Genomic DNA, 12,689 nt, shown 5'->3' with positions numbered 1-12,689 from the left:
GATTTTTCTTCAGTATAACATTAATAGTTCATGTAAGAGGTGATGCAAATTAAAATATTCAATTTCTCAAAAATTTAATAAAATTAAGAATGCTTTTTAAGAATTTCCAAACCAACAGAAGGTTGTAAAACTCTTTTATAAATATCTGTAACAGTTTGCTGTTTTGTTTGTGACCCTGTGGTCACTTGTGCTGTTTCACTGGTACCAGGTTAGTGTCATGTAGACTAATGTGACATGAAAAATATTCTTGCAGTTTCACTGTTAGTGTTTTTTGAAATGGGTGTCTAAATTTCATGAAACTTTAATTTTTGATTTTTTTGCTGTTCACCGTTACTTAAATTCGTGTGCCGTTTTTGATAAAAACTGGTTAATCCGGAACCATGCGACTTTTTTTTTTTATGATTTCAGTCTCGGTTTAGAGCATATCGAGAGCCAGTAAAAGCTCTGTGGGTCAGGTCTTTGCTCTATCCAGTGATTTATGGACATCTAAGAGATACATTTGGAATTTTGGGAGAACTGCTCTTTTAATTGATTCAGAAAGGAACAATACTGGTGCTGCCTAATGAGAGTGGATAAGCAGTGCCTTGGCTGTGATGTAGCGAAGGTACTGAAAAGGACTTGGTGAGCTAGATGCAAGTTCACCTTTTTTGATAAAATATCCAAAGTCTGGAAAACACCATCCTTCCCAATTTTCTTTTCAACTGAAAGCTAAACTTGACTTTGACTTGTGTAAGGTGGATGTCAAAGGTTTTATTTGACAGTGAAATTTAAGTGATAAAGGAATTCCTTAAACTTTTCTTGATTGAATTTTAATGGTAGATTTGTCAACTAATAGTGTCTTTGGTGTTTCTGATAATTTTAGGATTACTGCTTATTTGTAATAGTTGGCCACATATTTTATTGTACAACCTTGTGTGAAATAGTGCATTATATAATGTGTTCTCCTTAAAAATGTTCACACAGACTGCCTATAACCACATATTTCTTATTTTAGGAAATGATGAACCAGGCTAGGAAAGGGAGTTCTGGAGTTAAACTAGAGGTCAATGAAAGGTCCGTAAGTAGGATCCCCTTTCATTTATTCTCATCTATTTTTCTGAAACAGAACAGCTTCAGTGGAGGTCATTATTGTATGTGCATTGTGCTGCCATGATCTCTTCCTGCTGTAGACAGTGAAGTAACCCACTAGCCTAAATCTGAGCAGGTGACTTCTGAGGCTACGTTCATCCATTTTCCACCACTGTGCTTTTAATTTAATGGCTGCATTGTGTCTTGTGTGCTGTTTCTGGTGCCATTCACCCTTTCAAGTCTTTGGCTAACTTTTTCAGAGTATTTTTTCTTTTTTTTTTTTACTCTTCTGACCGTGTATGTCAGTTAAGTTATTGAGTATATGACAGGAGCCTCATGAATTAGAAGTGCATTCTTTAATGGGATGTACTTTTGCTCAAGGGTGACCTCAGGTTGGACAAAAAAAAAGGGTGTGGGGTGGGAGATGACTTCAGTGTTAGGGTGCGAACGCTTCCTGATCTGTACTTGTTTATTTACTTCAGGTTCAGACATTATCTTTATATTGCCTTTATTTGGTTTTAATATTTGTTTGCCTATGTTCTTATTTTAAATTAACAGAATTCTCAACTCCTGTACAGATTTAATGAAGGTCAGTTTTTTTGGATACTTTTTAAATATAAGGATGGCTTTTCAAAAACTGTTCCTTTTTGAACAGGAATTCTACTTTAAAAAACACACACACACACTGTGTCTTAACAGCCATTTGTCCTTTCTGTATCCAGGCAATCCGTCTGCTTGTCATGGCATCAACAGACCTACAGAGGGAAATAGTTGAGAGTGGAAGGGTATGTATGTATGTATGTATGTATGTACCATGGGCAGTGAGAAGTCCTCCAAATGACAAGTCAAGATAACCTTCCGTAACAAACTTAGAGAAAGTACATTTCATTGTATTAGAACTTTAAGTGAAGTTTGGTATATATTTTTTATTTTTATATCCCATTGAAACAAGTATTCAGACCCCTTGGTACGACACTCTGAAATCTGGCTCCGGTGCATCTTATTCCACTGATCATTAGTGAGATGTTTGTAGACCTTGTTTGGAGTCCATCTGTGCTCCGCTTGGTTAGGAGAAGCACACACCTCTCTGTAGAAGGTACTACAGTTGGCAGTGTGTATCAGAGTAGAAACCAAACGGCAAGGCTGAAGGAATTGCCCGTCGAACTTGCAGACTGGATTACATTGAGGCTACAAAACATTTCTTCAGAATTGAAGATGATGCTTCCATAATTCTTAAATGGAAGAATCTTTGAACAACCACAGGTCTTTCTAGAGCTGGCCACTCGGCCAGACTGAGAAATCAAGGGAGAAGTGCCATGGTACGAGAGGTGACCAAGAAAATGATGATCATTTGGGCTGAGCTCCAGATAACCTGTATGGAGATGGGGTCGTTTGTGGTGGGAGTGGGGTGGTTTTCAGACCTGTAAAAGGGCAGCCATCACTACAGCACTTCACCAGGCTAGTCTTTATAACAGAGTGGGCAGACAGAAGCCTCTCCTCACTCAAACAAACAATGGAGCCTGATTGGAGTTTAGAAAAAAGGCACCTTAAGGACCCCCCAGACTGAAAAACAAGATTTTGTGGTCTGAAGAAACCATGATTTATGTCATGTTTGTGGAGACGTGTGTTGTTCATCACATCTGCAGTACCGTTCCAGTGAAGCATGGTGGTAGCAACAACATGTTGTCATGTTGCTTTTCAGTGGCACTGCCTGAGAGACCAGTACAGGTTGACGGATAATAAAGTCCTCATAATTTTAATGGACCTCGGATTGGGCCCAAGGTTCACCTTTCGACAGGACAGTAACCCAAAGCAAAGACAACAAAGGAGTGCCTTAGGAACAAATCTCATTGTCCTTGAGTGGCCCAACCAGAGCCTGGCCTTGAACCCAAGCAAACATCTGTGACATGAACATGGCTGCCCACTTATGGTCTCTAGCCATCTTTACAGAGCCTAACATAATCTACTGAGAAGAATGTCAGAAAATCTCCATCTCTGGGTGTGTGAAGCTTGTCGCTTCACACTTAAGGAAACTCCAGGCTGGAACAGCTGACTAAGATGATTCAGGTAAGTACTGAGTGAAGGTTCTGGATACTTGGGTCAATGTGATATTTCATTTTTGTATTTTTGATATGTTTATAAAAATCCTAAAATCCTGTTTCACTTTGTCATTCTGAGGTTTTGAGTGTTGCTTGATGAGGGGAAAAAATGTCTTGTGATTTTACTGCAAGGTTGCAACATAATAAAATCAGAAAAAACTGAAGGAGTTGTAGTACTTTTTTAAGGTGCTGTATATAAATGTCCATATTTGGTTTAAGTCCTACAAATCAGAGGCTACTTTCTATATTTCATTAAATGTAAAACATGTAAATGGTTATTGTTGTTTTTGTGACTGGGAAACTGCCCTCAGAATAAGAGGTTTGTTGTTTTGAAAGTATGCAGATAGAGTGCCCATCCACAAGCATAAGTGAGCACCCCTGATCAAGGTATGTCTTTGTAAAAATAAACTGAATATCGTATGAATTGGCAACTAAAGTGTGAGATAGAATGAACAACCATTATAGATAGATAGATAGATAGATAGATAGATGCTTTATTAATCCCAAGGGGAAATTCACATTATCCAGCAGCAGCATACTGATACAAAACGGACAATAACTTTGAATAATGTTAACGTTTACCCCCCGGGGTGGAATTGAAGAGTCGCATAGTGTGGTGGAGGAACGATCTCCTCGGTCTGTCAGTGGAGCAGGATGGTGACAGCAGTCTGTCGCTGAAGCTGCTCCTCTGTCTGGAGAGGATACTGTTTAGTGGATGCAGTGGATTCTCCATAATTGATAGGAGCCTGCTCAGCGCCCGTCGCTCTGCCATGGATGTCAAACTGTGCAGCTCCATGCCTACAATAGAGCCCGCTTTCCTCACCAGTTTGTCCAGACGTGAGACGTCCTTCTTCTTAATGCTCCCTCCCCAGCACACCACCGCGTAGAAGAGGGCACTCGCCACAACCGTCTGATAGAATATCTGCATCATCTTGCAGTTTAGTAAAATTGTCTCCTGGCGCTCATAGATCAAAATGTATTATTAAATTAGCTCTCTGTCCCATGACCATACCAGCAGTCCCCTGCCTCTATTTACTTCCAATTGTGATCCTCATTAAGGCACAGCTTAATTTAAGATAGATTTCTTAAACATTTGTTGACTATGGCGAGCACCAAATAATAGCATAAAATTCATAAGATTAGCGTGTCTTCATCATGTCTAGAAGATTAGACAATAAATAATAAAGCTGCTTGTCATTGTTTGTTCGAAGACTCTGATTAAAATGTGATTATGTCACATTCAGCAATAATGTTAAAGCATCAGAGGTTGCTCATTTGAATTAACTGTATACTCTTCTCACTTCCTCCTAAAGGGGGCAGCAACACCAAAGGAGTTCTATGCAAAGAATTCCCGCTGGACAGAAGGCCTGATTTCTGCGTCAAAAGCAGTAGGCTGGGGAGCAACGCAGATGGTGTAAGTGTTGCTGTTGTATGTTACTAGTCCTCCTGTTTATTTTCAGTCTTGATGCTTATGTGAAAGTAAACTTTACTAGCCGGATGAAGTGCTGCACAGCCTGTATCTCACCCACTGCATGTACAGGTACATGAGCACAACAATTAATGCTCATTGACTTGATTGAATCCTCATTTACCCATCTAGGAAGGGAAACAAAACATTATTCAGGTATGTAAGACTGGGCAACTCCACGAATTCCTAGAGTATTCTGTTGGGATTCATAATGAATCGAGTAGAGTGAAGTTTACTCTTAGTGTGAAACGTGATTTGCAGTAAAGGTTGTTATTTCTGTAACATTCATTTTATTTGGTCAAGAGTTTACCAAATGACATACCAACTGCATTTGTGCTTGCTACAACAGGTGAGCACTCCGTTTTAACTTAATTCTAATGCTTTGTGGCGCTTGTCCATAAAGTAGACAAATGTGCAAATACTCTGCGATGATTGCTGTTTATGGTATTTCAAGTATAGCAGTCTCTCTGGGGATAAAGAGAACAGGTTCAATAAATGTGAAATTAAACGTATTCTTTATTCCAGTATCAAGCTATTCAAGTGCTAAGCTGTGTGTGCCGCATTACCCAGAGGCCTCCTCATCAGAAAATCGTACAGCTGTCTGTCAGCACATTGCAACCCAAATTGACCCCCAGCCACAAGTTCTCTCTCATGGGCTTTGCTTTGGTACTTTTTGGTGGATGATAGGTAGTGATGTTTCCACCCACAGGTAAATCAGGTTGTGAAAGAAACAGTGGAACAAAAGCAAATACAGGGTATCTTTTGATTTTTGTAGGCATTGATGTGGGTTTGTTGAAAACTGAGCACTTGATGTGCTAGTTTGGTATTTTTGGGTGATTCACGTTCAGATACGGGTAAAATTCTGTTACAACGAACTTCCAGGGACCTAAAAAATATTTCATTGTAATGAGATTCTGTATTTGTCACTATAGTGCTTTCTTTCACTTGCGTCCAGGCGTCTGCAATCATTTCAATAGCTTCTTTTGCGTAAAATTTTATCTTTTCCTGTCTACAAGTTATGCTGACGAGAATTTTTCTCAGCATTTCCTTTCGATAATACACTTTCAGGGTACAAATAATGCCCAAATCCAATGCCTGAAGCACTGCTGTGCAATTTTTGGGAGGAATTCAACACGAACATTATCTAAATGTGGAAGCATGTTGTGGACAGCACAGTTATCAATCAGAATCCAAATCATCCTTTTGTTGTTCTTCATATTGTGAGGTTTCTGAACTCTTTTGGGATCCTCCCACCCCCCACCCACTGGGAACGTCACGCTGAAGTGCATCCCGAAGCGTAATTGCCACGTGTGTGTAAGATGGTTTGTCTGTTGCCGGGGCAGGGCAACAACATGCTCAAAGTGGGTGCAGTAAGGCGCCACAGAAGCGAATCCTAAAAGATCAGGGTCGCGCTATAAGTCCCTGTCTTACACCCCAAAAGACGAGGCTGAGTCTCAGTACTTTAACAAAACCAGCTTTATTCAGCTTGAAACAGGAACAGCACGGTTATTTATTGTAGCGTGAACTGCCACTCTCCTAGACAGACACAGCAGTCGGAGAGGGTCGTGGCCAGTTTAGTGGCCAAGTAATCCTGTTCCTTGCATTTACAATGTCCCTTGCATCACCCATCGAGTTTGCTTTTGGCATATAAACAGTCTTCCACAGATGCGGTGATCACACTTTGGGATGCTCTTCAGCGCATTGTCCTGTTGACGGAGGTTCCAAGAGAGTTTAGAAACCTCACCTTTTCTTGAATAAGTGCCACATTAATAGGAATGTTTCTTGAACGAGCATCACTGAACCACAGAAAAACGGCTTTTTCGACATCTTCAAATTTAGCCGTTCACATACATTTGTAACCTGAAATTTTCTTTCTTATTTTTGCTTGGTCTTTCAAGAAAGTTGACATTGTAGATGACAAAATTCCGAATTAATAATAACAATAATAATTCATTACATTAATATAGCGCTTTTCTCAGTACTCAAAGCGCTATTCACTGGCAACGTCTTTTTTTCTTTTGCCGCAAGCGAGAGCTGCAAAAAATGTAAAGTTTTTTTTTTTTTTTCCTAATATGAACTACAGTAATCCCTCCTCCATCGCGGGGGTTGCGTTCCAGAGCCACCCGCGAAATAAGAAAATCCGCGAAGTAGAACCCATATGTTTATATGGTTATTTTTATATTGTCATGCTTGGGTCACAGATTTACGCAGAAACACAGGAGGTTGTAGAGAGACAGGAACGTTATTCAAACACTGCAAACAAACATTTGTCTCTTTTTCAAAAGTTTAAACTGTGCTCCATGACAAGACAGAGATGACAGTTCAGTCTCACAATTAAAAGAATGCAAACAAATCAATAGGGCTGTTTGGCTTTTAAGTATGCGAAGCACCGCAGCACAAAGCTGTTGAAGGTGGCAGCTCACACCCCCTCCGTCAGGAGCAGAGAGTGAGAGAGAGACAGATAAAAAAATCAATACGTGCCCTTTGAGCTTTTAAGTATGCGAAGCACCGTGCAGCATACTTAAAAGCTGCACACAGAAGGTAGCAACGTGAAGATAATCTTTCAGCATTTTTAGGGGGTCCGTATCGTCTAGGTGTGCGAACAGCCCCCCTGCTCACACCCCCTACGTCAGGATCACAGATAGTCAGCGCAAGAGAGAGAGAGAGAAAGTAAGTTGGGTAGCTTCTCAGCCATCTGCCAATAGCGTCCCTTGTATGAAATCAACTGGGCAAACCAACTGAGGAAGCATGTACCAGAAATTAAAAGACCTATTGTCCGCAGAAGCCCGCAAGGCAGCGAAAAATCCGCGATACATATTTAAATATGCTTACATATAAAATCCGCGATGGAGTGAAGCCGCGAAAGGCGAAGCGCGATATAGCGAGGGATTACTGTATTATCATTTTTTCGTGTATAGGAGGATGACAATGAGTTAAATTCCAATGGATGATTTTCAGATGTTGACGAGCGATAAGCAAAAAAGTATCACTGAAAACCACTGAAACAAAGGACTAACTGCTCTAAGGATAATTCATTCAGGCATTTCAAGGTCACTTCGTTGTAATGAAAGTATCTGCTGAATGTACTTCGAGATTTCTATACACTCGTGTTATATGGGTGCCGGGACCATACAAATACTTTGTTGTAATGAAAATTTCGTTGTAACAGAATTTTACCTGTATATTCACATGGTTAGCAGACTTTGTGTAGACTAACCTGTGGTAAGAAGTGCTGAAAGGGTTGTTAATTTCAGTAATGCTAAGTTACATGCTGACGTGATTATCAGTAATCTCTGAACTGTTCCACACAGTTTTGCTGAGCCTTGAGATACTTTATCAGCAGTTGTGTTGAATCTCCTGATAATTAGGCCATAACGTTTAGGATTCATATCGCGTTTACAAATTTAAAATAAAAGTAAATTTTCCTTCCTGCTTTGCTTTGCATTAACATACTTCTCTGATGCCTTTATCCAAGTTGTTTTTGCTTTTGTTTTTCCAGTTGAAGCACAGCTAGGTGAAGTGACTTGCCTCAGGGTCCCACATTGTCAGTAATGAGATTTAATCCCACAACCTCACGGTTTGACATCCAAACCCTTAACTATGTCACCATACTGCGCTTTTTCTGATACCTCGGAACGAGTTCTTTCTCACTATTTATTTACTTATTTACTTTTGGCCAGCACTCAACACTTAGCACTCGACTCAGTCTCTTTGTTTCTTCACAACATTCCCAAGATCTGACCTGCCTTCACCATGTTGACCTCGTTTAGGCTCTGGAGTTGCAGCACTACAGCTTATGAGGACTACTTGAACCCTCCACCACTCTGTCTGAACTTAGGTCTTTAAATCCAGTACTCATGACTGCTGTGCTTTTGCCAAATGTGGCTTGAGTTTGCACCGCATTCTCGATCCCGGAGTCCTTGGCATCTGTAGCTCCACTTTCAGTTTTTACAATAAATGTACCCACTAAATGGTATCTGCTGTAAAGGTTCTGAGGTCCGAATTACATTGTGTTTCCCCTGAAAATAATTGATCACCTCTGTGAATGATGATGGAGTAGCATTTCATACCAACTGTCTAATTTTCTTTTGGTACAGGGAGTCTGCTGATAAAGTAGTGCTGCACACCGGCAAGTATGAGGAGCTTATTGTATGTTCCCATGAAATCGCTGCAAGTACAGCTCAACTTGTTGCTGCGTCTAAGGTAGAAAGGACAGATCTACATCAATCTCTGAGGTTGTTCTGTGGCAATTGGAGCAGTTCTTCTGACAGTGCCACTCAAGTATTTTTCTGTCTTTTGCTTCCTTAGGTAAAGGCTGATAAGAACAGTAACAACCTGTCAAGGCTTCAGCAGGCCTCACGCCACGTCAATGAAATGGCAGCCAATGTGGTGGCTTCAACAAAATCTGGGCAGGAACAGATTGAGGATAAAGGTGAGAGGAATGGAAGTTTGACAAGGTAGACAGGAGGTTGATGTCTTGAAGCTTCGCGCATGGCCTTGGTGTGAAATACCTCAAGGTAGAACATGTACATGCTGGTGCTTTATTTAGAGATGACAACAGTAAATAGTGTTATGGTTAAAGCTGTGGACCCCCAGTCACTAATTCAAATGAGGAGACAGCTGAAACAAGCTCTGTGAATAAGAGGACCTTCCTTGTATTTGAAATTGTTTGATCACATCAGCCCATCTATAAGTTATTTCACAAAGTAAGCCATTTGTTTGTGGGCTGGTAAAAGTGAGTGACGCAGGCTGACACCTACGGGCATTGTGTGTACACTTGCAGCCATCATGGAATAGTATTTCTGTTTTGTTTCTAGCAAGGTTTATTTTTGGTAAATATTTTTATTTTTAATTGTGATATATCTGTAAATAGTGACTTTTCATCACATTTTTTGCTCTTGCCATCAGACACCATGGATTTCTCTGGAATGTCTCTTATTAAACTGCGAAAAGAAGAGATGGAGTCCCAGGTATCCTTTTTTTCCTTTCTTCCTCTAAAATTCAAAGTTGCTTGCAGTGAAGTTGGCATAATTACAGAGCCCGGGCAGTCCAAGGCTCATGTGCTGTGGACATGTCTAATGGCTTAAGCCAATTTTTAAATTCTTCTTCTTCAACAAGGCCAGTCTCCGTGTCACACTAACATGTGGGACTTTCAGCCTTTGAATTATTCAGCAGAATTGTCAAAGGAAAAGCAACTGTACAGTGGCAGTGCACCTTTATAGCACCTGATGAAGACTGCTCTGTTCGTCTTTGGCCAAGTCAGAAGATTTCTTTCTTTTTAATTTTCATTCTGTGTGTATTTGAGAGCAAGGTAGCGCAGTGGTAGTGCTACTGCTTTGCAGTAAGGAGACTGTGGAAGATTGTGGGTTCGCTTCCCGGTTCCTCCTTGTGTGGATAGCGCTTTGAGTACTGAGAAAAGCGCTATATAAATGTAATTAATTATTATTATTGTTTGTTATAATATTTATTTATGTATGGAGCATCTGTACAAAGCCAAGTTTTGCCCAAGAGACAAATAAAGTGCAATCTATATATCTATAAAACAACCCGTCGGAAGTAGAGGTACTGTCCTGTGTCATTCATGTAGTAGCTGATGGAAGGCCTTCCTCAGTTATGAAACTATTGCAAATAGTTTACAGGAAAGGAGTTTCTTCTTTCTGCTTTTAAAATACATGCCTTTTTTGATGTGTTGTTTGCTCAGTTAGTGTTCTCAAATTAAAATGTTGGATTGCTGCAATCTAATCTTACTTTTGTCATCTCCTTTAGGTTAAGGTACTGGAGCTGGAAAGCAAGCTGGAAAATGAGCGAATGCGTCTGGGTGAACTGAGGAAGAAGCACTATGAGCTGGCCGGAGGGCTAGAGGACATGCCCACCGTGGAGCAGCCAATCAAGACCGCTTCACCCGCTTCAGTGTGGATGAGGCCCGGCAGCCTGAAGAAGCCTCCAGTTGCTCAGAAACCAACAGTGCCTCCAAAATCCAACAATCCGGTAACCTGACTTTACACCGGTAAACTAATGACACTATGCCTATAGTAGACACTTTTCAAAAACCAGCAGTAATGTTGGTTTGGTGAAGCACAACATGTCTGCGCTTTGCATTGCAGCTCTTTAGTGTCACAGCATTTTTGTTTTTAAGGACGAACACAAAATTCTACCTGGCGTTTCAATGGCTGAACTGGACATGGTGCTGCTTTGGTATTTTTTTTTAATGTGATCTTTTTCTTCTTTTGCTTTTCTTGCAGTTAAATACAAGTGATGGAGTCTACAAGGCCCAGTTAATAGACTTTTAAACGCTTTTGCCAATTTGGACTGAGGGTTTTTTGTGCGTCTTTGGGTGCATCCAACTTGAGGTATGTGGGTGCCTTGGCAGGGTCTCGGAACTTAATGGGAACTCCTAAAATGAGGCTTTATGATCCTTAACTGGCAATATATTTTATAAACAGTTGAACACTCTACCTAGGACTGCATAAAGCACAACTACCATGTAGCACATACAACTGCAGAGCAATATGGTTTTTCTTAATCACTGGTTTTTAAATCTCAGAAACCATTTTAATTGATTTTTGTTTCTTGATTTTAAAGATCAATCTTGGCTATGACTGTGGATTGTGCGTATAGTGTCTGTCTTCTCTGCATTTCTATATAAGGAGTTAAATGCGGTGCTTCCATATTAATTTCAAAAGCCCTCTGCCTTTATTTTAAATAAATCTAACAAATAATGTTAGGCCTTTTTACCTTTTTTATGGTAGCAATAACTTTAAATGTATTTGAAAACACTTGATGAACACAAATGTATTAAATGTCACCATCTGCTGAGATTTCTGCTTGTTTCAGTAAGAAAATTAGCACACATTTGGGTTTGTTTTGTATAGAAATGCCTAATGAAGTTGCTTCCAAGTTATTTATTACTCTGATTTTTAACTGCACTGATCACCCACTGTCTGTACATCTGTCTGTAATTTTCATAGGACAATTTTATGTATAAATAAAGGTAAAGTCTTTAGTAGCTGCTGTCATTCCCGTCTTACAAATCCAAACACTGTGGCTTGTCATTGATAACCTCACATGTTCTAAAGTGCTAAAAGGAACGCGTCTATAAGTGTGATGGATGTGAAGAATTGAGTCTGTTCTTCAGTTCTTTAAAGTGAAGAGTGTCCTTTACAGTGTATGGTGGGATGGACTGTTGACAAAGTGGGAGCTTCTGGACATCCAGCTGAGGGGCTCGGAGAATTGTACATTTAAAAGTGTATCTGAAAGTAATACAGTAATGCTGCGCTACCCAAGCAGTGTGTGAGTGTATCCTAGAAGTTTTTTTTATCCACGTTCCCTTCAACCCAAAGGCTTGGTGAGATGTCATTGTGGCTGTTCTGATTGTAATCCTTTGTAATGCTGAGTGCCTGTTTTGCATGTGATATGTGACCCCAAACTGGATAACCAGGTTAAATTACAGGTAGGTGGATGAACAAAAAATATAAAGCATATTGGAGATCTGCTGTATAGAGGTCAGCAATAGTCAAATTTGCAGTGTCTGTTTAGGCGAAAAGAGCGGTCGAACCATCTTCTTTCTGATGAATATTGTGTAAAGTTAGCTTCTCTGCTGGGTGAGTGGTAAATTTCATATTTGATTTAATTATTCTTATCCCCATAATAACTTTTCCTGTCTTGACACTACAGTTGACTATCAATCCAGAAGTCGTTTTTAACTTTTCATTTTCAAAAATACTTGGTAGTCCATTGACCTATTTTTTTCAGTGTAAATAGTGGGCATGAAGCCACTTTGTGTAAAACATACAAGAAAAGACTGCAGGAGACGTGATGGAAGCTCTCCATGTTGTGTTGAACTTCACTCCCATTTATCCCCCTTGCACTGTGTCTCCCTGTGATGTGTAAAATGTATTAACTCTGCTGAGGGTCACACTAGCTCTGGGTGCAAGGCAGGGATTGGCCACAGACAGTGCCAGTCCATCACTGATCACTTTGGAATGGTTGATTAACTTCCGTGTGTTTGTGGCCTATGGAAGGAAAACTGGAGTAACAGCAGAAACACTTAGAAA

At 40.1% G+C, this 12,689-nt stretch overlaps 1 protein-coding gene across 2 annotated transcripts in view; it reads left to right on the top strand.

Moving 5' to 3' along the window:
• The window catches only part of hip1rb (huntingtin interacting protein 1 related b), a 76,191-nt gene extending 64,550 nt beyond the window's left edge, over window positions 1–11,641 (top strand). For both annotated transcript variants that reach the window (XM_051921054.1, XM_051921055.1), the window contains exons 24-32: window positions 995–1,053; window positions 1,627–1,657; window positions 1,791–1,853; window positions 4,481–4,581; window positions 8,733–8,838; window positions 8,944–9,067; window positions 9,544–9,605; window positions 10,402–10,623; window positions 10,878–11,641. In XM_051921054.1, the coding sequence (XP_051777014.1) occupies window positions 995–1,053; window positions 1,627–1,657; window positions 1,791–1,853; window positions 4,481–4,581; window positions 8,733–8,838; window positions 8,944–9,067; window positions 9,544–9,605; window positions 10,402–10,623; window positions 10,878–10,925 (816 nt within the window). In that variant the 3' untranslated portion in view covers window positions 10,926–11,641. The remainder of the gene's footprint in view (window positions 1–994; window positions 1,054–1,626; window positions 1,658–1,790; window positions 1,854–4,480; window positions 4,582–8,732; window positions 8,839–8,943; window positions 9,068–9,543; window positions 9,606–10,401; window positions 10,624–10,877) is intronic.
• The last annotated feature ends 1,048 nt before the right edge of the window (window positions 11,642–12,689 follow it).

The sequence above is a fragment of the Erpetoichthys calabaricus genome, chromosome 18 (genome assembly GCF_900747795.2).
Source record: "Erpetoichthys calabaricus chromosome 18, fErpCal1.3, whole genome shotgun sequence".
Taxonomy (NCBI): domain Eukaryota; kingdom Metazoa; phylum Chordata; class Cladistia; order Polypteriformes; family Polypteridae; genus Erpetoichthys; species Erpetoichthys calabaricus.
Note: the sequence above shows the minus strand (reverse complement) of the source record. Positions and strands in the feature narration are given on the sequence as shown.